Below are 26,830 nucleotides of genomic sequence, written 5' to 3' on the forward strand. Positions count from 1 at the left end.
TTCTACTCTCCTGGCTATAGCCTTGCTGATGTCACTTCTATTAATAGTTTAAAAATATGAAAAATTAGGATACAAAGGTTCAACATCCTCCCATCTTCATGAAATCATACAGAAACACTTTTAGTCTCTGTATAACTATATCTTGTGTTTCAGTGGCTGAAGACTTTCAACAACAACTGAATTTACTTTTTCAGTGGTTGGATTGCTAGTTTTAGACTGTTATGCTTTTGCCATGTCTGTTATTTTTGGCCATTCTAAATTACTTGCATCATTTTCAGTTTGATCTAACTCCATTAAAGGAAATGAAAGTCACTGAATTGTCTTCAGGGAGCTTCTGTCTTGTGAAATGTCATGTGAAGTGCTTTATAACCTGCTGACTTCCAGAACTAAGAATTGAAAAACCAAGCCAAAGCTGCAGCTTTGTTACGAAAATAATTTTTGATCAGTGAATTTCTGCAAAGGTCTTTAAGGTTTACCTCTCTCAATTAGACTTTGACTACAACTATCTGTCTCCTAATGAAGTACAGTCTATCCTGGTAGTGACTCAGTGGAATTTGAATGACTTTTCTCTGATACTCTTAATTTCTTCTTGGCCTATATAGGCAATAATGCGAACTTACATTTTTGTATTGGTATTCATTAGTACCATATTTTTTCACCTCCCTTTCCTCCTTGTGTTTTACCACTCCCTATACACTGTAGCTAGCACATAAGAGATGCAAGGCAAAGGAAAAAGTAAACTTCAGTGGAATTGTTTCCCTTTTGTCCCTGCCTGATTAAGTGTGCTGACATTAGTTGTGTTGAAAACATATATAAAAGTTACCTGAGTTCTTGGCAGTGTTTTGAAAATGGTATGTTTTCTAATAGAGCACAGCAGAACTTTTTGGTTGTTGATAGAATATCAACTTTAAGGTCTATTTAGAAATTAAAGCTCTTTTTTTGATTGCTGTGAAAATGCCACAGTGATAGATGATTTAAATTTGGTTATTAAACAATGTTGGAAGGGTTTGGGGTTTTTTTGAATTATTTGAACTGCTGGGTTTTAAATAATTAGTGTCTTTGTCTAAGAATACCCATGCCAGTGTACAGAAGTAATGTTTTATATAATTAGTGTTGTCAATAGGAAAATAAAATCTGTATTACCAATTTGTAGTACCTAATTAACACACAAAATACTAGAGAGGGGTCACTTAAGTCAGCTGGGTTTTGTTATTCTCTCTTTTGTTTTTTTTTAAATAGCATTGCATATTGTTTATTAGTATCATTTAATATTTGTTGAACTATTAATGGCTTTCAAATGCAAGCATATAATGCTTTATAAACTACCATCTACCTCAATTTTGGAGGGCTTTTAAAGAAGAAAAGAAATTTCCTGTGCCTGGTACTCCATCAGCTTTCATAAACATTTGACAAGATGGTTATGTTATAGTTTAAACTTTGCTACTAAACCTGCATTTCTTGATTTTTAAGAGGTTAGAGAATGAGAGTCTGTGAGGTCAAAAGGGGAAAAACAATGACAAAGTCAGCTTCTTGTTTTTCAGGATGCATTTCTGATTATTTTTTTTTTTTTTCTACATCACTCACTTTTTTTGCAGGGAGAGGAGGCAGACTGAGAAAAGTTATGTAATACAGGCCTATGTTTTATTTTCTGGCATTATGTCATGTATTTCTGTCAGATATTTTCAAGAAGCACAATACTACTGGCTTCTGAATCCAGTGATCAATGAGATTGTTTAAATAAAACAAATTAGTTTGAGATGCTTTATACTATTTGGATACCTTTAAAATGTCTCAGGTGTCAATTTTTGAATGTTTTTAGTGTACTTGAGCCTATAAAAACATTAACTGTCAGTATTACTTCTATATCGTCAGTGGTAGACTTTTGAGTAAATAAAAAGAATAGACTCTTTCTTTTTTTTTTTCCTGTTCTTTCTATCTGCCTCACCTTATTCTTTTTCAGTTATGTGTTTTGATGCTTTTTTCACCATTTCCCCTAGTCTGTCCTGAGGATGCTAACAGCCCTTTTTCTCTGAGAAGGTCTGTTTTCATGGGCTGCGAAACAGAATAGTACCTCATATGCTGGATTACGATATTCTTCTTAGGCAGGAATCTGCCTAACTAATCTGAATTAGACTTGCCTTTATTCTTGAAGTTCACAAAAGCTAGCAAGTAATTGCTGGATTACTGTATTCCTCTTAGGCAGTAATCTGTATTAGCATTGGGCTAAATCTTTCATGCTGTATGTATGTGTTCTTGAAGTTCACAGAAGCCAGAAAGCAATTGTACATGAAACAGGAGATTTTTTTTTTATTGTTAATGTATGATGCCAGTGAGATTGTTCTTTTTTTTTTTTCCCCCAACTGGCTATATTTCTGTATTGTGCAATATTCTGATGAATTGTGTGTTGATTTTTGTTTGGTTTTAATTTTTGTTTGTTTGTTTTTAGGTAGTGGGTCCACCTGGTACAGGAAAAACTGATGTAGCAGTCCAGATAATATCCAATCTTTATCATAATTTCCCAGAACAACGAACTCTTATAGTTACCCACTCTAATCAGGTAAAGTGTCAGTCATGTATGAAATTTTCCTGTAATTAAAATCAAGAAAACCAGCAGGTATTGAGATCATTAGGTTTGGGATTGCAGTTGACTCTTAACAATAAAAACCTGAGTTGGCTTGTGTGCGGTTTTGCCAATTTCATAATGTGAAGTTAAATTTTGTAGTTCTGAGCTATTTATCAGAAATTTTCAATACATTTAACTGGTTGGGGCTAGAAATTAGGAAGTATTTTGAAAAAGTGGCTGCACAGTTCTTACAGTTGAACGTTCATTGCATGCCTGCCAGATTTTTGCTAACTACTTTTCTCAGACACTGGTTGCTCTGTGCTTCATGCTTCTAAGGGAAGGAATGAAAGGTAGTAGGTATCATATCATAGAATCATTGTAGAATACCAGGTTGGAAGAATCCTCTGGTCCAATCTTTCTTGGCAAACATACAGTCTAGGCAAGAGAGTCCAGCACCCTGTCCAGCCAAATCTTAAAAGTGTCCAATGATGGGGAATCCACCACTTCTCTGGGGAGATTATATGTTCTCATAGTGAAAAAAATTTCCTCTTGTGTCCAGTTGGAATCTCCCCAGGGTAACTTTTACCCATTACCCCTCATCTTTTCCATGTGACTCCTTGTACCAAGGGAGTCTCCGCCTTCTTTGTAGCCACCCTTTAAATACTGGAACATGATGATGGGGTCTTCCCTAAGCCTTCTTTTCTCAAGGCTGAACAAACCCAGTTCTCTCAGCCTATTCTTATGCGGCAGGCTTCCCAGTCCTTTGATCATCTTAGTAGCCCTTCTCTGGACCCTTTCCAGCCTGTCCACATCTTTTTTGCATAGCGGGGACCAAAACTGAACACAGTATTGCAGGTGTGGCCTGACAAGGGCTGTGTAGAGTGGGATAATGATGACTTTATCTCTGCTGCTGATGCCCGTGTTGATGCAACCCAGCATCCTTGTGTCTGTCTTTGCCACAGCAGCACGCTGTTCACTCATATAATGAGGTTGTTGCCCACCAGGACCCCCAGGTCCCTTTCCACAGAGCTGCTCGCAGTGGGTAGATCCCAGCCAGTGCTGCACTCCTGGATTATGTTTTCCCAGGTGCAAGACCTTACACTTGTCCCTGTTGAACTTCATAAGGTTTTTGTTAGCCCACTCTTCCAGCCTACCCAGGTCTTCCTGCAGGGTGGCTCTCCCTTCTGAAGTGTCTGCTTCCCCACCCGGTTTAGTATCATCAGCACACTTTATCATCCAGATCACTTTTGAAGACATTAAACAGTGTGGGGCTCAACTTCGCCTCACATCAACTGAGCAGGTTACTTTGTCACAGAAGGCAACCAGGTTTGTCGAGCATAGTTTGCCTGTGGTGAATCCATGCTGGCTTTTCCCAATCACGTGCTTCATTTGACTTGTGATAGCCTCCAGGGAGATTCGTTCCATAACTTCCTCAGGAACTGAAGTAAGACTGATGGGCCTATAATTTAATGGGTTCTCCTTTAAGGCCTTCTTGTAGATGAGAGTGCCATTAGCCTTCTTCCAGTCATCTGGAATGTTCCTGATTTCCATGTCTTCTCAAAGATTATGGAGAGCAGCCTCAGAACGACATCAGCCAGCTCTCTTAACACCCTCGGGTGGATGGCGTCAGAGCCAATTGATTTGTAGGGGTCAAAGCTCCTGTGATAGTTCATGTACCAACAGTTTGCAACCAGTCATGACCTCTTTAGCTGAATGCTTGCTTCCCAGTCATAAGAGATGGAGTCTAGATGCTGATTCTCAAGCGTATATGAAATAAGAATAATAATGATAAACGTCTTTAAAGATTCTTACTCTAAATCTGCATCTGGTTTGGGAGACTTGTTTGGAACCAGGGTCATCAGTTTTCCTGGTCTCCCTAATTAGCCTATCCTATTTCAGTTATGAGCTATTTTAACTGAACATGCCGCTTTGAAAACATTTAGTCTTTTTCTATCAAAGCAAGATCAGGCACTTACACTGTCGTTACAAGAATGGTGGAGTTTTGGTGAGGAGTTACAATCTGGAATAACACAGGCCGGTCTACAACGGGTTGCGGGAGAGTAACAGGTAGTGAAGTTGAGAGGAGTTAAGAGCACGTCTGTTGGGGAGAAAAGGAAGGAAATTTGAGGCAGGTAGGAGACTCTTACCAGACAAGCCTAATATGAGAACATGACCTTGAAATTGTACTTCAGGAAATAAACCGTATCTCAGCAGGGTTCATTCCTTATGCCTTGACACTGTATTTTAACAAGCTTGCATGACTTCAGCTGACTTGAAGTATAAGTGAAGTTTGCTCATGTTTATTCTTAGTTTCGTAACTTGATGATCCAGCACTTACAAACTTACTCCTTTGAAATACACTGAATTGGACAGCTGTGAGAGAATTGATGAGTTTAAGGCAGGAGATGTAGCACACCTTGAAGATTCGTTCAGCAAAATTTGTCTGTATGGAGTACAGTCACGGCACCTGCCAGTCAGTACCAGATCGTGCTCTTCTAATGTACAGTAGAAGTTAAAAGTCATCTAACAAAAGCAATGTTTGCAAAGTGTGTTTCTTGAGACAGTTTTATAAACTGATAGCTTTATCAACTAAACTAACTGGGTGATACAATCAAATTTTAAAATTATTTAAAAACTGTAAAATCAAATATAAGCATTGTATAAAGTATGCAAATACAAGAGTTTTAGTAGGCTAATTTCCCTGTTGTCAAGATTTAGATTTAGAGCTCTACTTTCACTGTTAACTTCATGTTTGCCATTTATACCAAAATAAGCATAATTTCCTAGCTGGTTTACTAGCCATTCTTCAGTTTTCCCCTGCAAAAGCCTCCGAACTTCTAAAATCTACCTTTTCTCCTGTTCTTGTCCTGTAGGCCTTGAACCAGCTGTTTGAAAAAATCATGGCTTTAGACATTGATGAGCGCCACCTTCTGCGTCTGGGTCACGGAGAAGAGGAATTGGAGACAGAGAAAGATTTCAGCAGGTGAGAAAGGAGGTGCTAATGATGAACTCGCTTGCATAATCATTCTAGCAAGATGTATGTGTTGGATCCATTCTACCTCCCTTATAAACGAGCAAGGAGCTGTGCTTGACAACTTTTACCTTTCTGATATTATTGAATTGCAGTAATGCAGAGTACGCTTGTTTTCAATACAGGGTTAAGTAATTTTGCTTCTTACTCGGTATAGAAAGTGTGTTCTCTTGAGAATCCAAAGGCAGAATCAGGCAGTTGCTTGTTCACGAACTCAACTGCTTGAATAAATGTAGTTTATTATATTCTGGGTCCATATAGATGTTATAGAAGTGATCTGTTTCGTGAGAGAAAGTTGAATAATAAATGCAGTTTTTTAGTTACAATTTTTTTAATGCAAATATATCACTTCTAGTGGCATGGTGAATATTGCATTAATAAATATAAACATGAAATCAAACTTTCTGCTTTTAATTCTTCAGAATATTGCTTAATTGCAAAGTTGCTTATTTCATTGGTAAATAACACATTTTGAAGAATACATACATAAGGAAAACTATCAAGTCTGTATCAGTACAAAAACTTAAGAACCTGTTCTTGTAAATATTTGTACATTTGTTACTTATTAGACCAATTGCCCTCAGTAAGATGACACACATTCATAAATGTAAGCATGTGTATAAGCGTTGTGCGCTGGAAATAACTGAACTGTCCAGTACTGGATTATTATAGCAATACTTTGACTTCAAAAGCTGTAGTAAAAATTGTATATAGTCACTAGATGCTAGCCACATATGCATAGTTGAATTTCATTTAGCAAAATAAATACCTTGTGATTCTTTTTTTATCTTTTTTAAAATTTGAATGCTTTGACATCATAGTCAGATTATTCCAGAAATTTGATACCCAAATTCTTAGTGAAATGATGCCATGGCAGATATTTATTTAGTAATATCAGTGATTTAGTATATTCCTTGAACAGTATTGCTCATCAGTAAAAGGAGTTTTCTTTGAGACACTCTACACTGCCTATTTTCATTCTTTTTCAAGGTAACTCCAGACCTACAGGACATTACTGCAAGTCCTGTGGGTACTGGCAGTTTAGAAGGGAGGGATAAGTGTTGAGGAATATATTTGAAGGTGGACTGCACTATTGTGAGAAGAGAAATTTGTTTCCCATTTGCCTTTTGTTTGTTTTTAGGTTGCTTCTAAGTTTGTGGGTTTTCTGTGTCAAGCTGCTTTAGAGGGAGAGTACAGTACTGCTTAAGGAATTTCTGCTGCTTAGCAAGCTTAGTGTTTTTTTTCTGCTCCCTCTGCAGGCACAGCAAAGTGGGAGAGGGGGGTAAAAGAACACTAAGGTGGAGAGGAGCTGATTAAACTGGTACTGTCACTTAAACACAAAGGGAATCACAGCTAAAGAAAACTTTTGTAACAATGAACAAATACATATAAGAGGGCGTATGACTTGAATTGTGAGAAATAAGAGGACATTGGAAATACGAGGGGAAAAACCACAACTGGTTGCAGTCACTTGTAATTCTAATGTAATTAGTTTTGTTGAAGAAGAAAAAACTAATTAATATTCCAAGGATCTTAACTGTCATAGTTCCTGAGGAACTTGTTTTTTCCAGTTGTGAACAATACCATATTCAGTTGTGTCTTAGTAAATTCAAATCTCCAACTTTAGCTACTCTCACCCTTCTAAATAGGACAGTAGAACCTATTGTGATTACCAAGGATTGTGGCAGGGTTTTTTTTTCTGTGCCGAAAGCATATTTTAGGAATAGTAAGTTTAATAAGAACTTGAAATTTAGCCTTTATTCACATTTGAGTTTTTAACTACGTTTAAAAGAGTGTCCTGTTCCCCTCACTTCTTTGATTCCATCCATTTATACCACTTTTCAATTTGTTTTCTTTTTTAGAAAATGTGATACATTGACTTTTGTTTTTCTTGCACTGTTTTGGGGGCGGGGGGTGCATGGATTAAAGAAATTGATTTTAAAGGGAAAAACTGGGCTTGAATTGGGTAACAGGAGAATGAAAGGAGTAGGTTACCGACTAATCAGTCATAAAAGTTACTGAACAGGCAGCTGTGAATACAGGACCTCTTATGTGTGGATGCAGACCTGTCTGTTATGGTGGGCTAAGCATTATTGCAAGACACTTCATATATTTCCAAAGGAAGTCAGCTTTATCATATTGAAACTTCAGGTATAGGTTCTATTTATGACGGTTCTTAGATTTGTGTAACATGTAGTGTACCATAGTTCCTAAACTGTACATTGGAGATAATGCTTTTCTGCTTTACAGGTACATTATGAGAATGTTTTGCTAACACGTATGAAGCTTTTGTTGAAGTGATAGGATAAAAGGAACTTTTTCTACAGTAATGGCTCTTGCATGGCTTTGCAAATTAATAGGTCTCAACTGATAGAAATACTTGGCTTGTCGCTAATTGTTGGGGTGTTGGGTTTTTGCTGATCTCTTATTGTGATACTTAGATAAACCAGTTTTGAATTAAATACATTTAAATACAAATTATGTTATATTTAATCCATTTTGTAGGTATGGAAGAGTTAATTATGTGCTGGCTCGAAGACTTGAACTTCTACGAGAAGTTGGGCGATTGCAAGAGAGTCTTGGAGTCCCGGGAGATGTTTCTTACACTTGTGAAACAGCTGGCCACTTTTTCTTATACCAAGTAAGGACTGAACTACTTCTACTGGATGACCTCAATATGTTATGAAACGCTTTGTAAAAATTGGAGTGAATGTTTCAGAATTGAGTCTAAAAAAAAAAGATAAGGCATTTTCTTTGGTGGTTCAAAATACAATAACATCTAAAGCTATAATTGCAACATTACTTGTATTGCTATTGTTTTGAGTCCTGCCTGATGACTCACCAATTGAAAGGCTGGCATTCTTGCTCGTTGGGACTGCTGGCAAATAGTCTAACCTGAAGTTTCTCCTTCAGATAGGAGAATCCGTGGTGGTACTTAGGATCAAATGCATACACTATATTTGTTTTTACAGAAGTTACTCTGGGCTAGCTTCAGTGTGGGCCTAAACGTCAAAGGGGTATTAGGTGTTGGACAGTACTCGGAGCACTGCTAGAGCTCATCTGGTTCAATTTCCTCCCAAAGAAATCCAATTTGGTCTTTAAACCAGTACTGTAAGTGGAGATAATAGAGATTTGCTGTATTGGGTTTATGTGGTAAGGTTTTGGTAGCAGGGGGCTGCGGGAGTGACCTCTGTGAGAAGAGGCCAGGGGCTGCCCCGTGCTGGAGCCAGCCAGCTCCAGCAGACCCACTGCTGGCCAAAGCTGAGCCCATCAGTGACACTGGTCGGTGCATCTGTGAGAAAAGGCAGCAGCTGAGGGCAGAGAGGGGAGTGTGCGGAACAACCCCACACACCAGTGTCAGAAAGAGAAGGAGGGGCAGGAGGTGCTCCAGGCACCAGAGCAGAGATTCCCCCATAGCTCATGGAGAGTACCATGGTGAAGTAGGTTGTCCCCCTGCAGCTCATGGAGGACCATGTCAGAACAGGTATCCATGCTGCAGCCCGTGGAGGACCCTCTGCTAGAGCGGGTGGATATGGCCTGAAGGAAGCTGCAGTCTGTGGAAAGCCCATGTTAGAGCAGGGGAGAGGTGTGAGGAGACAGGGGTGGCAGAGATGCGGTGTTATGAACTTGAATGACAGGCGCTTTTCCTCCTGCACTGCTCAGGGTGGGGAGGAGATAGAAAAGTTGGGAATGAAGGAGTGAAATTGAGCCTGGGAAGAAGGAGGGGGTGGAGAAGAAAGGTGTTTTTTGTTTTGTCTTTGTTTCTCACCATCCTACTCTATTTTAAATCGTCAATAAATTAAATTAATTTTCCCCAAATCAAGTCTATTTTCCCTGTGATGGTACTTGTTAAGTAATCTTCATGTCTTTATCTCAACCCATAAGCTTTCCATTTTATTTTCTTCCCCTGTCCTGTTGAGGAAGGGGAGTCAGAGATGTTTGGTGGAGGTCTGGCAGCCAGCCAAGGTCAATCCACCACGGTGTCAAAAAATGTTGTCCTGATACAAATTCAAATGCCAGTTTAGACATACCTTGTCTTTGTGATGTGGTTTGTTTTTTTTTTAATATTATGAGTGCAAGACTATACCTTGCCAATTACTTTGATATAAAACTATGTCGCTATGATGCTTTTGTTTGCCATAGGTAATGTCTCGTTGGGAGGAGTACATCAGCAAAGTGAAAGTTAAAGGTGGAAAATTGCCAGATGTTACGGATGTCTCCAGTTTCTTTCCTTTTCACCAGTATTTTGCAAATGCTCCTCAACCAATTTTCAAAGGCAGATCCTACGAAGAAGATATGGAAATTGCTGAAGGGTGCTTTAGACATGTTAAGAAAATATTCACTCAGCTTGAGGTAAGACATGTAACTATTAAAGGTAAGTGGATCTGGCTAATCCTCTAAAAATCTTTACATAGTTCCAAAATTCTACTTTGTCTCTTATCCTAAAAGGAGTATATACCTCTAGACAGCTTCTGTAGCTTGCAAGGCATTCAGGTGATAATTTCCACTTTTAAGTAACACACGCATGTTTCACAGTGGGGACAAGGGTCTAGTCTGTTTTGTTTTGACCTTAGGAAGCAGCCATTCTGCGTGTTCTGTTATCACTGATTAGATAGCTAGGGTTGCTGTGCCTATCACTGCTGCTCTGATCCTCACAGGGACTTTGTATGTAGAGGCAGAGATAACCTAGAAGTTGCTGAAACAGATTATTTTGGTTTTTTTCCCAGAATTGCTTGAGAGGCTTTTATAAGTTAGGGTAAATGTGATCTGTGTGTGATTTGATGCTATTAACTGTATTGGTCTTTCTAATACTGAACTTGATGTGATGTTACTTTGCAGTAAAGTAGGAAACAAGAAGATGTCATAAAACAAAATTTTGGGGGGGATTCTGAGAGGGTTCCTCAGAATCAATTGAATAATTGTCTTCAAATTTATATTGTCTGCAACACAAGTTGCAGAATTCTTGGAGGTGTTTTTAAAGGATTGTTTTTTTGAAATATTGTTGTTCCCAGGTTTAGCATAAAAAAAAATTATTCAGATGGGCTTGTTAACAGTAGATACCCTTACAACTTTCTGGCCTAATTATATTGAGAAGGTGGACAGATAGTTTGAGTGAATACATTTTATAAGCAATATTTTTTTTGTATTCTGACTTTCAAGGTTTTCTTTTCTCCTCATAGGAATTCAGAGCATTTGAACTTCTCCGCAGTGGCCTGGATAGATCCAAATACCTGTTGGTGAAAGAAGCAAAAATCATTGCCATGACTTGTACTCATGCTGCTCTGAAGCGACACGACCTGGTTGAATTAGGTTTCAAGGTAATGTACTAATACTAGTGTTACTAAACTAATTATTTCTTGGTTTGGGGTTGGTTTTTTTTTTCACCCCTTGTATAAACCTTTTTATCTGTCCTAAAGCACCAATTAGATTATTTTGAGATGCATTTTTACTAGTATGTTTCAAATTGTAATTTTAGTGAAGAAAAATCTAACTTCTGTAAGTAGATGAGATTTCTTTTAGGTTGTTACATATACAAAAATGCTTAGTAGCACATCTCTATTTAAAAAAAGAAGTTATTTTTGCCACATTAGATGATGAACAACAGTGATAAAGTAATAAAATACTTTGAGTATTTGAGTAATAAAATAAAGGCAGAATTGGGCAAAACCCATGGACTTTAAAACTTTGTTTATCTAAAAAATGAATAATTTGAGAAAAAAACCTAAGATGCAATGCTGTTGTCACTCTGCAGTGTTAAACATAGGTATTTATATAGTACAGACTTTTATCTGACAAAAACAAAACAAAAGCCCACCACCATTAATTCTTTCAGTATTATTTTTCTCCAATAATGCACTGTATTGGATCACAAAAGTGTTCCTTTTCTGCTTCAGTGCAAAGATACCAAATTAGTTTTTTCCACTGCAAAATCTTTTCTGTTGCAGATGGGTTATGGCATACGGGAAGCATGTCGTGTAGTTCAGATGTGGGTTCTTTCTAGCTGTAAGCACTGATTGGTACAGGTAGATCTGCCATTGATGTTGAATTTCACTCTCTGATGTGGATTTTTAGTAATCCTGATATTTTGTTACAAGGTAAAGTCCTGCAATAGCTGTCCCACCCAACAAAAACCAAACGAGTAACTGATGCTTTCTTTTAGTAGGCTGAATAACAGTATTAATTTGTGTTATTTCGTTGATGGACATCTCTTTACTTTTTCTTTCTCAGTATGACAACATCCTAATGGAAGAGTCTGCTCAGATTCTGGAGATAGAAACCTTTATACCTCTCCTGTTGCAGGTTAGAGCTGAATTAAAAAAACATATTACAAAAAATGATACATGAAAGCCTGTGTACTTGAATGATACAAAATATTAAAAGGAAAATATCTTGTGCAGAAGATAACCTCCAACTGATACTTGCCATTTGAGTGCACAGTAAGAACTTTCATAGTTCTACATTAGTTGTTTATCCTAGTTTTTTAATATTACAGAGTAAGATAGAAGGTTCTAAATATGTTACTTTTCTTGACTAAATAATAGTATTAGCAGGCTTTCATTATGAAAATAAAAAAGTGAAGATATTTATGTAAACTAGGTCCTGGCTTTGTTACTTTTATTGTGATTATTGTTAATTTTAAAAATTGTTAAAATTAATACATTGTATTAAATAAGAGTTTTGTTTCCCAAGAAGGTGAGACTTACATAATTGCTCTGTGTCATCCTGTCTGCATGTGGCGTTTGATCGGTTTTAGTCAAGATTAAGAGAGAGAGAGAGATACCAAGCACCTACAACTTCAGGAAAACTAAAACTGTGTAGAGAGGAGACATTGTAATTGATGTTACAGCTCCACAGAAAGGAAAGAAATGGTTGCTGGTTCTACTTCTACTTTTGCCTGATAATGATGCGCCTTTTGTCTAGTTAATTGGTAAATGTTTAGCCTGGAATAAACGGCAGCTTTTACCGTGTTTGGCAAACCAACAGTTGCTAGATAAAGGAATGCAGATGTGATACAGTTGGATGGAGGAAGTCTTGCAGCTGGAAGGGTACTGCTAACGCAGGGAAGGAGATGAGGAAACTGAAGCCAGTGTGGCACAGGGCATGTGTCTTTAGGATACAGTCTTTAGGAAGCCCAGTAGCAGTGGCTCTGTAATGTAAGGAATTGTTGTAATAGAGGGCCAACATACCTACTTTTAAAGTTGAGTATCGTGCCCTAAAGCTGTTTACTCTGATCATTCTAAACTCAACACATTCACTCAGACTATCTTGAAATCTTTTGTGCCTCCAGTGAAAGCTATCTGTGGTTGCTTTTAGCGACCTGAGCCTGGGATGCGGCGCTTTCTTCTTTTAAGAGCTAGGGGATTTCAGAAGTAAGCAAAATATGCCTCTCGCATATCTGTGGCTCTGGGTATGGGCTTCCTCAGGAACTCTCTGCAAACCCTTTATCTGTGAGAAGTCAGTAAAACTGAAGACAGCCTGTACTGTTTATTTGATTCTTATTCTAGTGGTTTTCTGAAAAATGCGCAGTCTGCATTTCCTCATATTCTAAAATTAAGTTTCCTTTCAGAAGTTTTGCCTGGAGCAGATATTTTCATTGAAAAGCAATAATTTTAAGGCTTCTAGAAAACCACATCCAAGCTTGTAGATATTGATTCTAAAAGAAAATTAGTATCACTTGAAAAAGGTGTGATAGAAACTCCATGAAATATTTGATATATTTGTAATTACAGCTCATAATTTTTCACTTTCCTCTTTACCAATGGAGAGTAGAATACGATTGCAGGAAAGTAACTCAGTATGGGGCCAGTGCACAAAAGAATATGCGTGTTCAGATTAGCCATATTGCTACTAAAGCCCAAGTCCTGTTCTCAGTTGCTGTTTAGCTCTGTAGGTTTTTAAGTTTTAGGGATATTAATGTAGTTCTTTAACACTTTCTTGATGTGTTAAAGATGGCTGAGTTTTCATGATTCTGAGCAGGTAGGTCAACTAATTCACCCTCTAAACCCCAAGTGCTGCCTGAACTCTGAACAGGAGCACATATTTGTCTGTCTTGTTTGGGGTGTTTAGAGAGCAAACCACTGCTGGGTGAGGCTTCTCATAAATCATAAAACAGTGACAGTCAAGCTCTCTTTCACTTACTAGTTCAGCAATTATAATAATATAACGAAAGAGACTTGGTTCCTTTCTGTCCTGCAGGCTTAATGAATGCTCACAGTAGTCTCTAGAACAACATTCAATTTAGTTAGACCTGAAATAGATTTCTTCTTGCGGCTTAGTTAAATTCCCCTGACTGTCAGAAATGTATGAAGGCGTAAGTTGTTGTTTAGGTGGCTTCTACTGCAATTAGGTATTTAAATCTCTGTGCATAAAGACATGTGTAATACTTTAGGCTGCTGCTCTTGTGTTTTAGCAGTCTTGAATGTAATGCTACAATGCTGTACTGTAGTGCTGTGTAATGAATAAATCCTGTGTGGCTTTTACCATACTTTTCATTAATAATTAAATTATTGTATTTAGTGAAATAAGCATTGTATTTAGTGAAATAAGCATCTTTACAGTGTTTTTCAAACTTTTCAAATGTTTGAATGAGCATTGAATAACTAGATGCATCAGACTGGTGAGGGAAAATAAGTGTATATGAGCAATGCAGAAGCTGAAGAGTTTTGTGTAATTAAAGCAGACCTTTTCACCATAGACCCATATTCTGGGGGATATTCCATGACCATTCTTACAAGAGCCATCCAAATGGTCCTTGCAAATTGAAGGGTTTTTTAACAAACCTAAGGAACTAGGCTTACAGAGTAGTATTACTTGATTTCTTGCACTTGCAATTCAGACTAAGATATTTTTAAAAACAGAGTTCTTTGGAGGGCTCTTTGTCGGAGATTGAAATTGCTGATAAGAGCAGAATGATTATGAAGAATGATGGGTTTTCTCCAAATCAGTAACCTTTTTGGAGGTAAAAAAAAAAAGAAAGAAAAGAAATCTTCCATGCGCTTAAAAATACTTTCCATCCTCTTACTTTCTTACGAAGGCATCTTATGGCTTGATGAGCTGGACAGTCCAGAGTTCAGTTTTCTTTCCTTGCTCTCTGATCAGAGAGATCTTCCCACTTCAGTTGGCAAGAAAAGGAACTTCAGGCTCTATCTTGAGTAGTGCTCCTATGGGGAAAGGGAAATATCACAGGAGTGTGTAAGAAATGAGGGTCTGAATTGTAAAACTGCCAGGTGAAAATCTTCAGGATTCTAATTCCTGGGTAACATTACCCACACATCTGTTCCTTTTTTGTCCCTATGTTACAACATTCCTTCATGACCTCTGTCAGTATGTAACGTAGGTACACAAAGGATGATGAGGACTGGAGAGTTATCAAACATACTGAAGAGCGTTGAGTGCAAGAGCCAGGGTGAGGATTAATTAGAGGCACATCCTGGTCATGAAAGAGGCCATGTGGGAATTTCAGAGGTCAACAGGTGGAGCACATGAACCACGGAGACACTCGAAAAGCAGGCTCAGTTTGTGTCCCGGACATGTGAGCGCTAAAATTATTTCACATGCTTCAGGCACTTCATATTCACTATCTCAGAATCCGGAACTTAATGTTTAAAAGACTGTTCTAGGGTAACAGTACTGCATAGAAGTCAGGTTTTTTACTGCTGTAACTTCTATAATTGGTTCTTCCTTTTGTCCTCTGATAATATGTTACTTTTGGCCTTTAAAACAATGTAATACGGTATTTATCCTGATGTTTCTATACTGGAATTTTAATAGATAAACTTACCTGTTCCTTTATAAGAAACAAGACTATTTAAAATACTACTCCCTTTTTCTGGTAGTAGATTGGAAAGAAGCTAGTAGTTGTCTTTAAAAGGACCGCAGTTCAGTGTAGCTTAAGAACAAATATTGAAATTTAGGGCTAATCTAGGACAGCCAATTTGACTGCTAATGTGTTGTAATTGAGTGCCTTGATTATATTGTAATAGTTATAATTGTGTAATTGTTTAATTCTAGAACCCCCAGGATGGCTTCAGTCGTTTGAAGCGATGGATTATGATTGGTGACCATCATCAGTTGCCACCAGTCATTAAGAACATGGCTTTTCAAAAATACTCCAACATGGAGCAGTCCCTTTTTACACGGTTTGTTCGTGTTGGAGTGCCAACTGTTGATTTGGATGCACAAGGGAGAGCAAGAGCAAGGTGAGACAGAGAAATGGCATGTCTAGCTTGTAAGAAACTACCGGTTTAAAAATTGGAAAAACGCACATAGTATTGCAAGCTTCTTTCCTATTGTTGGGACAGGAGTTTGCAAAACTGTAATTTAATTGTTTTGTTCCATTTGGTTCAACTTAGACTAGGAAGTCAGATTTTACTTTGCTGAAGTGCAATCGGTTTTACTTTCTTTTTTTTATATAGTAGTACTTTGCTGCTGTATAAGTACTTTAATGAAAATGCTATTTAAAGGAATTTTAATAGTCTTAAGTGTTTGGGGTTTTTACAGCTTAGACTTTTTTTGCAGCAGCTTCCTTTTCTAAACTAATATATTTGATATATTCGAGGCCAAATAAAGATTTCTTTATTTGGCCTTGAAAATACCGTATTTCTCTTAGGGATTTTGTTGCTTCTCTTCGTGTCTCATGTTAATACGTGGCAATATGCAAAATAAGAAAATTAATTTCTTTTTGCAGTAAGAGGCGAAGAGGCTTTACAGCAGATAATGCAGAAAGTCCTTTTTCCTGTGCTCCTTCCTTTTTGTAAAGAAGCATTAATATTCCCTAAGTTTTGTTCCACATGAACATTCCTACTGTATTTCTTTGCAAAATTTGTACCCTTCAGTGTAGAGCTGATCAAGCATGACAAGCTTAAGGGTGAGGGTGCTGCGTTGAGCTTTCTAAAGAGAAGTGAAATCTGATTTTTTTCTGTGAGAGAACCAAACAATCAAAACTTAAAAAATAATTGCTGGATAGCTTGTACAAGTATGTTCATTTATATGTGTATGGGCTATCCGGCAACTTAATTTTTTTTTTTTTTCACTGAAAACCTACAGAAGCATTCATCTTCAAAGCGAGGGGTTGTGTTTATCTGAACTATTTTGAATGAGTTCAGGAACCCACGTTAACTATTTGGGTTTTTTTCTCTGTGTGTTTTTGGACAGTTTATGTAACCTCTACAACTGGCGTTACAAGAATCTGGGTAACCTGCCTCACGTGCAACTTCTGCCAGAATTCAGAACAGCCAATGCTGGGTTTTTGTACGACTTCCAGCTGATAAACGTAGAAGACTTCAATGGTGTGGGAGAATCTGAACCCAATCCTTATTTCTATCAGGTAAGAGAAATAGTATGTGTATACTTTACTTAATCTGGATATAGCTTATTAAATCTGCAATGAAGACAGACTATCAAAATACAGTAAACTGATGTTTAATTCATGTTCTCAGATAATTGTCACGCGTATGCATGATTTTTTTCCTCCTTTTAATCAGTTTTGAATGTTGAAAATGATAATATGTTGTGCTTTTTGCTCAAAGTGAATGACTTTGCTTGATATGTGTACTTTCTCAATGTTACGAGAGGGGTGAGATTTCGTGTGTAATTTATTATGAAACATTGTTTTAGCCTATGGCAAATTAAAGTCTGTTTTAATTCAGTTGTATTGCCATGATAGTGAAATAAACAGTAGCATTTCCCCTGTACGTGAAGAATCAAAGTTTGCTCTGTGGCACATATTTGAGTTTGAAGACTCACTGTTTTGATTTGCTCTATATGTAAGAATGCTAAAAAGCCCATTCATAAAAGAATGAACCGGTACTGCAAGAAATATACATAAGAGGCAGAGAGGCATTGAGGCTGAAGCAAATTGCCAGAAAACCTTAGCCTTGGAATTTCTTGACTAAATTTTTAAATTAATCCAGCAACAACAGCCTCCATCTATTTCTCTTAAATACAGGAAAACCTTTTACACTTGTAATGAGATGCTTATATTTTCAGTCCTCTTTTTCTTGTTTTAAAAACAGTGATGAAAACAAACTCTGATTCCTGAATTACTGTTTTGGGTTTCAGCAAAGTTAGAGGCTGGAGCTGTGTGGAAGTTAATGAGTTTAATTCAAACATGGAATTGCACCTTATATTTTGTTTAGTATTGTAGAAAGCAAAGAATATACTTTGAGATTATAATATTTGTGGTCATTTTTTCCCTGTGAAGATCATTGAGAGTTAGGTTAATCTATTTTTTAAGAAGTATGAAAGATATTCATAGAGTATTCTCGGGTTCCTCTCGCTTTTTTTTTTTTTTTAATACAAACTAGTGTGCTGTTAGTGAACAAAGCAATGGTGAGTCATAATCCACTACATCTCATTTCTAGTTTGAGGACAGTGTTGTTTGGAGGGAAGAGTTTCTTATGATTTTGTTATTTAAACTGTAACACTGTAATATACAAGTAGTAAAAAGTTGTCCTGTGGAACAACTGAAATTAGTGCCTTAAAAAAGGGATTCAGAGAATCTGAGCATTGCTTTAGTCTGCTCCTGAGCTGAAGAAGACTGAGAACATTCACACAAGGACACGGAACACCTTTATCATTACAACAGTGCTTTTGTGAACGAACTTTTGCAATACGTCCTACAGTAAATTTTTTTCATGATCTTGAGGATGGAGAGATATTAGCAGAGTATATTGGTGGCATTGCATGGTTTTTCATGAGGTAGCAAATTCCTGCCATGTCTTATTTCTTTCTTTTTGAATTTGGGCATTTCTTTCTGGACTTGATTAAGATTTGTATAATATCTTTACACCAACAGGTGTTTGGTATGCATAGCAACTGCATTTTCCAAGTAATGCAGAGCCACTTTAATAAGAAGAAATAAAGGAGGCTGGTGTGTCTAGTCTAGTCAAACATACACCCAGTGGGCATAAGATTCCTAGTATAAATAGAGCAGAAATAAATATCAGCAATTGAGGGTAAGTTTTTAGCCTGAAAGATAATTTTTGTTGATGGAAAAGTGATTTAAACAGGCTATGAATAAATTCAGTTCGGAAATAGGACAAAACTTCCTACAGCCAGAAGAGTGATGCTTTGGGACAAACATTTATTAGGAGTAATGGCTCTGGAAAAAAAAAGTTACAAAATACAAAATAACAGCTGGTCATTTGAAATTGAATAGGTGTGGTCTCAGTAGAAATAACTGGATTTGATAATCCAGATGTCTCTCCTAATTAATAGTTGAAAGGAGTTTAGTTATTCTAGTTCAACTAGTTGTAACTTTCAGCTTACTGGAGAGTGAGTTATTGCAATTTTTTTGCGTGCTTACCTGAAACCATGTTAAATTAGCGCTAAGCGTTTCTTAAATCCTTGTCTTTAAATACAGGTATCTGTAGAATATCAGCTTGTAATGCTTTCTAACAGAAAACAGTTCCAGTTTTATGTAACAGGTGGTTTTTTTGGCATGTGACCTTTAAAGCAGAATAAATGAAATATTGGATTGATTGACTCCTGTAATAATACAGTTAAGGTGGCAGTTCCATTTGGCAGACAGCTATAAGCATATAAATGCATTTGTACAAATGTGTAAATATTTAATAGCTCCAAAATATAATTTAACGGACTATTAAATATTTAGATTTTAATCTTGTATTGAAATAAAACTGGGAGCTTCTGAGTAGATATTAGAAAGTGTCAATCAATGACTAACAATAATACTGATGTAGAGATTTTCAGCAATTCTCTGAAGAGGAATCAGAATGAAGTTGTTAAACCTCCTTGTGGTTCGTTTTGTTCTTTCAAAAAGGCTTTTAAGTGAGCAAAGAAGGAAGATCAGATCTATAGACATTTCTCAGCGCTGAGATTTTTGCCTAAATACATGATGATGTGTCACTGATGTTATTCTTTCCAACCTTACAAGTTGAGTAACCCCCCCCCCCTTTTTTTTTTCCTCTCTCCTCTTTTAAACTTAAGAATCTTGGTGAAGCGGAGTATGTTGTAGCACTCTTCATGTATATGTGCCTGCTTGGTTATCCTGCAGACAAGATAAGTATCCTGACAACATACAATGGACAGAAACACCTGATCCGTGATGTCATTAATCAGCGGTGTGGAAATAATCCACTCATTGGACGACCAAACAAGGTGACTTTGAAAATATATCAGTCATTGGAGGGGTTCTGGTTGGTTTGTTTTTAAATTGTCACGTTATAGAACAGACGAATAGATTCACAGTATTCCCTGGTTAACGACACGTTTATTACCCTACATTCTGCACAGTTTCATAGAGTAGTGCACTTGTTTCTGCCTGTTTGTAATTTGACATGTAATCTTTCGTTATTAGCACCCCACTGTTAGCTGTCTGAATTGAATAAAAATGTAAAAGAATCAGTATACAGTCAGACAAAAGCTCCTCCCAACATTTCCCCAAAAGAACAGGCTGATGATTTTTGGTTAGAGGTCAACTAAAACAGAGTTAAACCATTCTCTTTTCCCTTCCCATTTATTGCAGTCTCAGTCCAAAGCTGATGTTAAAATTTTGGTGTCACGTTTTAATTAAAATGACAAAGATTAACCTATGGAAGTTTTTTCTCGGTTTTTGATCCTCTAGGTAACAACTGTCGACAGATTTCAAGGTCAACAAAATGATTATATTCTCCTTTCACTAGTGCGTACCAAAGCTGTAGGCCACCTTAGGTATGTAAGAAGATACTCTTGTAGTGTCATTAAACTGCATGTTTTCTGTATCAGAAAGGTGTTTATAATGATTATACAGAAGTGTTCGATTATTTGAGTATGTAGTAGAAATTAAGTTTGATGCTATGTATTGAATGAAGTTCAGGCATACTTTCTTTTATAACTGTCTGGTACCCTCTTCACAAACACTTTATCCTTTCGTAATGACTCTTATAGTATAATTAGTTTATGTTACTGCGGAGAGGCTGGACTTGGTTTCACCTTAGTAGAACAATAGGAATGTAATGCTTGGTGAACAAATGCAGGCTTAAATTTTCTCATGGATTCTTTCCTGTAAGTGAACTTTTTATTTGTTTTATATCAGAAGAGTTTGATCACTGCATAAGTTGCATTATGCTGTGTGGTTTAAAATGTTTGCACTTTAGTTTTGGGGTGGAATGGAGGAAAACTTGTCTATTCACCAGCAGTTAGACGAGTTATCAGATTCATGTTTGTTCATTCAGGAATACAGAAATGCTACTGTGATTTGTTCTCAATGTAAATCTTTACCTCTGAAGTCTGGAAAAATAGTAAAGGGTGAATTTTCATATTGTTATCAGTACAGTGAACCCTCTTTTATATAAATGATTGTAGGATTTGGTAGTTATTGAAACAGTACATAGGGAAAAAAACTAAAGGCAAAATAGTATTATAGAATCATAGGATGGTTTGGGTTGGAAGTGACCTTGAAGATCATCTAGTTCCAACCCCCCTGCCATGCGCAGGGACACCTTCCACCGGACCAGGCTGCTCAAAGCCCCATCCAGCCTGGCCTTGTGGATGCCCCATCTGTGAAGGCGTTCAGCTTCTCTGGGCAACCTGTTCCAGTGTCTCACCAGCCAGACAGTAAAGAACTTCTTCCTAATATCTAATCTACATCTACCGTCTTTCAGTTTAAAACCGTTACCCTATCGATACAGTCCCTGATAAAGCGTCCCTCCCTAGCTTTCCTGTAGGACCCCTTTAGGTACTGGAAGGCTGCTATAAGGTCTTCTGGAGTATTTAGCAGATGATTCTATATTTCCTTTAAGACTTCTGTATACATCCAGTTATTTTTATTGTAATCGTGTCATCAGTGAAAAGAACATGATTGATTTGTTTTGTTTTCTGAAGGGATGTCCGACGATTGGTTGTTGCCATGTCAAGAGCCAGGCTCGGGCTTTATATCTTTGCAAGGGTATCGCTGTTTCAGAACTGTTTCGAGCTAACTCCAGCTTTCAGCCAACTCACAGCTCGACCACTTCACCTACATATCGTTCCCACAGAATGTTTTCCAACAGCAAGACAGGTAGGAACAGCTGCTCTGAATTTTCCTATCTGTAATGGGTGTGTGTATTTGCCCACTGTTCTTGAGAGGGCTGTAAGAGGTTGGACCTTTTTCTTTGCTGAACCAATGCCTTTTGGATAATTAGAGTTAACTTTTATCATGATACACACTAGCGGCTTTTCCTTGACTTTTCCACAAAACTTATTTACCAAAGTAACTCTGTTGTGCATGCTTTTTCCTAAGTTCTGCCTGTGTAAGTGATTTCAATAATTTTCTTGTATGATAAATAGATAAGTTTTTAGTGTGTTAAATATTTTTGGTCTTGTTATGAAACAAAATGTTACTTCTCAAAAAAATAAAAAAGCCACACAAAGCTAATAGCTTCCTGTTAAAAGAGATAAAATTGCATATAACTGAGTAATTGAGGAGAACCAATTAACGTTTTTGGGTTTTATTAAGTTGGGTCCATAATCACAAAAGAGTTTTGTTGCTGCTAGGTTCATAAGTAATTTGTAATACCACAGTAGATCTTTAGGGAAGGGTTTCCATTAAGCATCTAAGCACGGAACACACAGAACAGGATGCTAAATGATAAAATGGAGGATCATATCCGCTTTGCTTCCTGGATCTTTGAGAGGGGGTGCCTGCATAAACTCAAAATTCAGTTACAGATCTTTCCCTGGTCTTAAGTCCAGTTTGACAATTTTGGGAGGGAGCCCTTCAGTTGAAACTTTAAGGTCCACGGTGCAACAAAGAATGCAGTGTGTATGGTCAGCGAATGTGGGCAAGAAAGAGCTAGACAGTGGTGGACAAGTAAGCTAAGTCATAATCTAATCCTACACTGTTTGTGCCTTTAATACGTTAAATGGCTCAAGTCCAAAATGTAATTTATGGAGTCAGCATTAGAACCCAGCCTGTCCTTTTGAAATTTATTCGTTGTGCTGCAGTATCATGTCTAATCTGGTTCCCCAAAGTGGAAGACCTGCACTTCCTATCCTTCCAAAGAATTTAGCTGTTTTTATTCTTTAAAAAGCATTATTTAATTTCTTGCATTTATGTTTTCTAATATAGTTAAATAACCTTTGAATAATGATTGTTTTGCTTTGCTTGCTGAATTTCTACTTTTTTCCCCTTCCTTAGAATGGAGAAAGACCATCTCACCAAATACACATTATTAAGAACATGCCTCAAATGGCTAACTTTGTGTACAATATGTATATGCACATGATACAGAGCACACGCCACTATCAACAGGTAAGGACCCTCTAACTTATAGAAAGTGTGCATTTAAGATAAAATTGATTTTTAGTAAGTGACATGAGATGCTTTTGAGGTTTGAGACTGTTCCTGTTATGTTTAAAATTCAAGAAGGTTTTATGACTGTGAGTGAGAATATTGGGGTCTTTAAAATCCTGCAGTAGCAAGAGCTGTATCTTTTAGTAACTTAAGCTGCAATTTAAGGCCCCCAAACCATCAGTAATTGATGCAGAGTGCTAGACTGGGCTCTGTCTATGCCCAGAAATTCCTCATTAGTACTAAAGAACTAGCTTATCCGGTATTTACTTGAAGTAAACTTGTGTGTTATGTTTCAGGTAAGCGCAGCTAGTGGTATTATAGTACCACTGCATGGTGCAGTGATGTTTTGTAATAGAGGGTTTTGTGACAAGCCTGCAGTGGATAGAAAGACGAGATCATGTCTTGGAACCATATTAACCATGCTAGCTCACTGCGTTATCCAGACTGGTTAGCAGTTGTAGCGTTTTTATTCTGGAGCAATTTTTTTTCAGCACTAGTTCAGCACCAAGCAAAATAGCACGGGCTTGGAAGCAGTTGTAGTTGCTTTCTCAGTTCTGTATCTAATTTTGTCAGTGTTTAATCCCTGAAGCAGAACTCGTAACCTAACAGAAACACCTTGTCTTCTTCTGTATGTGAGCAGAGCTTTAAAGTAGTTTAGATACTATACTGAGCAGAAAGCTGCCTTTACTCGGCATACTTGGATCTGTAGATGCCTAGAAGTAGTTGACAGCAAACAGAAAGGGAGAGGTCTTAAATGCTACCCCTCAACTGCATCAGCTTTCACTTAATACCTGGGGTGTAACGTGGTTGTATTACCTGTAATTTATTCTTTCATGGTACTCTGAAGTTCCCTTGTTGGTTTTTGCTCTTCTGAAGGATTTCCAAAAGTGGAAAAAATTGATGTAAAAGGACACTACTCACTCTGTATTAGCTGGCTGGGAAGAGAGTGTGAGTGTGGCTCTGTATCCTTGACCAGATTAGTGCACGGTACTTGTCTGTGAGGTCTAGGTTCTGTTCTCTCATGCGAGGCTGTTTCTCTATCACCTCCTATTCCTTCCTTCTTCCAGTGACTGTGTCATCTAATATGGAACAGAGTACAGATCAGAACCTGAAATTCTCCTTTAACTGAATGTCAGACTTTCAGATAGAAAATTTCTTTTCCTCTGCAGTTCTTACCAGTGAATCTTGGATTATTTTTTTTTTTCCTTCTGGGAGGCATAGATTCAGCCAAATTTGAAGCGTTTTGCCTGTCCAAGCCTTTTTCCAGGTGGTCAGGATACTTTCTCACTATTTTGGGAAAGTGCTCTAATTATCTATCGGCTGTAAAGAAAAGGGGATAGAGAAAGCGGAGTGACGCTGCTAAAATCTCCTCTTCTTGTAACTGTATTTTTTAAAGTAGTGAAAGCTCACACGGTTTTGTTAAAAACCCAGTCCTATAAGCACATGATGAGACTTGTGTTGGAGTCAGTTTGTCTAATGTAGTTGGAGATCTCTCAACCGTGCAGATTGTATGTGATGAGGACTCAGTGGACTGTGCAGTTGGTCACATTCAGATGCAAATGAATAGCCCTGTCAAAACTGAGAAGTGTATACCGTAGCCTGAAAAGCAGATGGTAGCATCTAAATTTTACCAAAAGATGGGTTTGCTTGACACCTTAATCAAATATGGAACTGATCCTTCTGCTAATACCAGTTATTCTTTTTAGCATCCTAATCTTATCCATTGCTAGCTAAAATTAGTTACAAAACTGCTGGTTTCCTACTGTGGCAATGAATCACATTCTCCTTCCAGGAGAAGCCAAAAAGTGAACAACAAAAAAAAAAAAGTAGGCATTAAATTTCTTTTACCCTTTTTAGTACAACATAATCTTTTTCTTTTACAGTAGTCTTAACAGTAGTAGTCAGGAAACACAGCATTCATCTGACTAAATCACAGAAGAATTCTGAGTTTGTCTCATGCATCAAGAATATATTTTTGTAATTAAAGGATCTCTGGCTTTGGAATACACTTTTTTTCTGTGAACAGATGGATTATAGGCACCAGTATGAAAACTTCAAAATTTATAAAAAAATCTGATATCTCTGGTGGTCATAATTGCTTCAAAGATTTTTGCCTATGCTTGTCAAAAACTTGTAATATTTGTGTCATCTAACTGAAGATAAGACTTCACTGTAATTAAACACTTAATTTGTCATATGATGCCAAGTTGCCTTTAAGCAAAACAAAACTAAACAATCATCCATGGGAGGTTTATCGCGCTTTCATTTCATTAAAATGCTTCACAATATTCCAAGGAAATATCTGTCATGTCATGAAATAATGTCAGGCTGCAAGAGATAGGCGTGTTTCTGTACTGCCTGGAGTTGTAAAGCATTCATCCATACTCTTCAGCTCACTGTATTCATGGTATTTTTTTTCCCCCAAGTCTGTAATACGGCTACCATTTGCTGCTTATAATATTTTGCAAACTACTTTTTTAATTGCAAGCAAAATGCTTGGAATATGCTAAATTACTTTTCCAGAGGTAGTATGTGAAAAATATCTAAGCATTGCTTTAACCACTACTGGAACTTGCGTTGTTTTACACTTATACAAGTTTCACCCACAGCTGTAAGTACAGATAACGTTCCCATAACATTTTATAAGCTGTTTCAAGGGGAAATTACTGGAATGAGTTGTTAAAGATGGGCCTGTTAAAGACCTCAAAAAGCAAGTTAAACATATCTAGGAGTCTGAAACGGTAACAGATGAGATTACGGTAGGAATGCACTTGTTGCTCCAAGTAGGGATTTACCGTAGCCCTATTACTTGCCTGGCTCTTTGGGATAATGAAATGTGTTTGATACCCTTGAGTCGAAAGTACTGAGTTTTTAACACCCTCTTGTCGGGCAAAAAATGTCTAATAAGACCATTGTGTGAGCCAAGATTATTCTTTTTTTTGTTGTTGTTATATAGGACTTAAGTGCCTACAAATGATTAGAGCTTCTAAATTTTAACTCTTCGTTGTTAACTTGTTATCTAATGCAAAATGCTAAATATAAGGTGAACAATTCAAGCTAAAATAGGAATAGATGTCCAAATAGATTTGTTGTAAAAACTGAAAATCCTTTCTTTTTCAATCATATAGCGTTTACTGCCCCCACCTGCCATGACTGAAGAAACTGAAACTACTCAGTCTCAAGAGACTGAAGTAGAAGGTGAAGTGCAAGGCATGCAGGAAGATGCAGAAGAAGAAAATAAGGTAGGGGAAGAAGTGATAAAGGAAGGAGAATTGAAAGTGGCCGAAGTGGATGAACATCGAACAATGCCAGAACACCCTGGAAGAGACAGTGATAGTGGAGACAGTGAACCTGAGAATGAGACTGAAAAGTGATCCACATGATGTTTGTCCTCTACATGTTTGGGAAAACGGATGGGGGAAAAAAAGCAGTTAAATATAACTGCTATTTTTACATTGACTTTTTTAAGTGGTTGCTTGCATAATGGGACCTGTTTCGTATATCTTTCACTGAATACTTTGTGGACAAGCGAAATGTTTGGCAAACATTTTACTGAGTTCTTGTCAGTATGAGTAATGTAATTTGTTTAATGACTTCAAATGATACACAATTCCCTTTTTATAAGTTCTTCAGTAAAGATGCTTTTTATACCAGTTTTGAATATTTGACCTTTAATTCAGTCACTGAGTTATCCATTAAACTTCACTGAATAATTAGATTCAATATTGGCTAGACACTCTATAGTTTCCTTAATATTTTGCAATGGAGGATTCCTTATGCAGAGCTGTGTTTATATATGCTGAGATGGTATCTTGGGCATAGGCTCAGGTTCAGTGTGCTATTTAATTGTATGTTTGAGAAATGTGTATTACCATGGGAGATTGAAATGTTTAAAAGCTTTATTGAATTGGGACCCTAGCAGGCTCTCAGAATTTCATAAGGCCCAGGTACTTGTAGCAAT

At 37.2% G+C, this 26,830-nt stretch overlaps 1 protein-coding gene across 1 annotated transcript in view; it reads left to right on the plus strand.

The window, feature by feature from the left end:
* AQR (aquarius intron-binding spliceosomal factor) overlaps nt 1-26,522 on the plus strand; it is a 73,441-nt gene extending 46,919 nt beyond the window's left edge. The window contains exons 23-36 of the mRNA XM_009887000.1: nt 1,820-1,874; nt 2,447-2,557; nt 5,437-5,546; nt 8,100-8,235; nt 9,738-9,947; nt 10,775-10,912; nt 11,823-11,894; nt 15,606-15,793; nt 16,749-16,920; nt 19,545-19,715; nt 20,182-20,267; nt 21,420-21,594; nt 22,714-22,827; nt 25,998-26,522. Coding sequence (XP_009885302.1) covers nt 1,820-1,874; nt 2,447-2,557; nt 5,437-5,546; nt 8,100-8,235; nt 9,738-9,947; nt 10,775-10,912; nt 11,823-11,894; nt 15,606-15,793; nt 16,749-16,920; nt 19,545-19,715; nt 20,182-20,267; nt 21,420-21,594; nt 22,714-22,827; nt 25,998-26,243 — 1,984 coding nt within the window. The 3' untranslated portion in view covers nt 26,244-26,522. The remainder of the gene's footprint in view (nt 1-1,819; nt 1,875-2,446; nt 2,558-5,436; nt 5,547-8,099; nt 8,236-9,737; nt 9,948-10,774; nt 10,913-11,822; nt 11,895-15,605; nt 15,794-16,748; nt 16,921-19,544; nt 19,716-20,181; nt 20,268-21,419; nt 21,595-22,713; nt 22,828-25,997) is intronic.
* The last annotated feature ends 308 nt before the right edge of the window (nt 26,523-26,830 follow it).

This window comes from Charadrius vociferus, unplaced genomic scaffold (assembly GCF_000708025.1).
Source record: "Charadrius vociferus isolate BGI_N301 unplaced genomic scaffold, ASM70802v2 scaffold14, whole genome shotgun sequence".
Classification (NCBI taxonomy): domain Eukaryota; kingdom Metazoa; phylum Chordata; class Aves; order Charadriiformes; family Charadriidae; genus Charadrius; species Charadrius vociferus.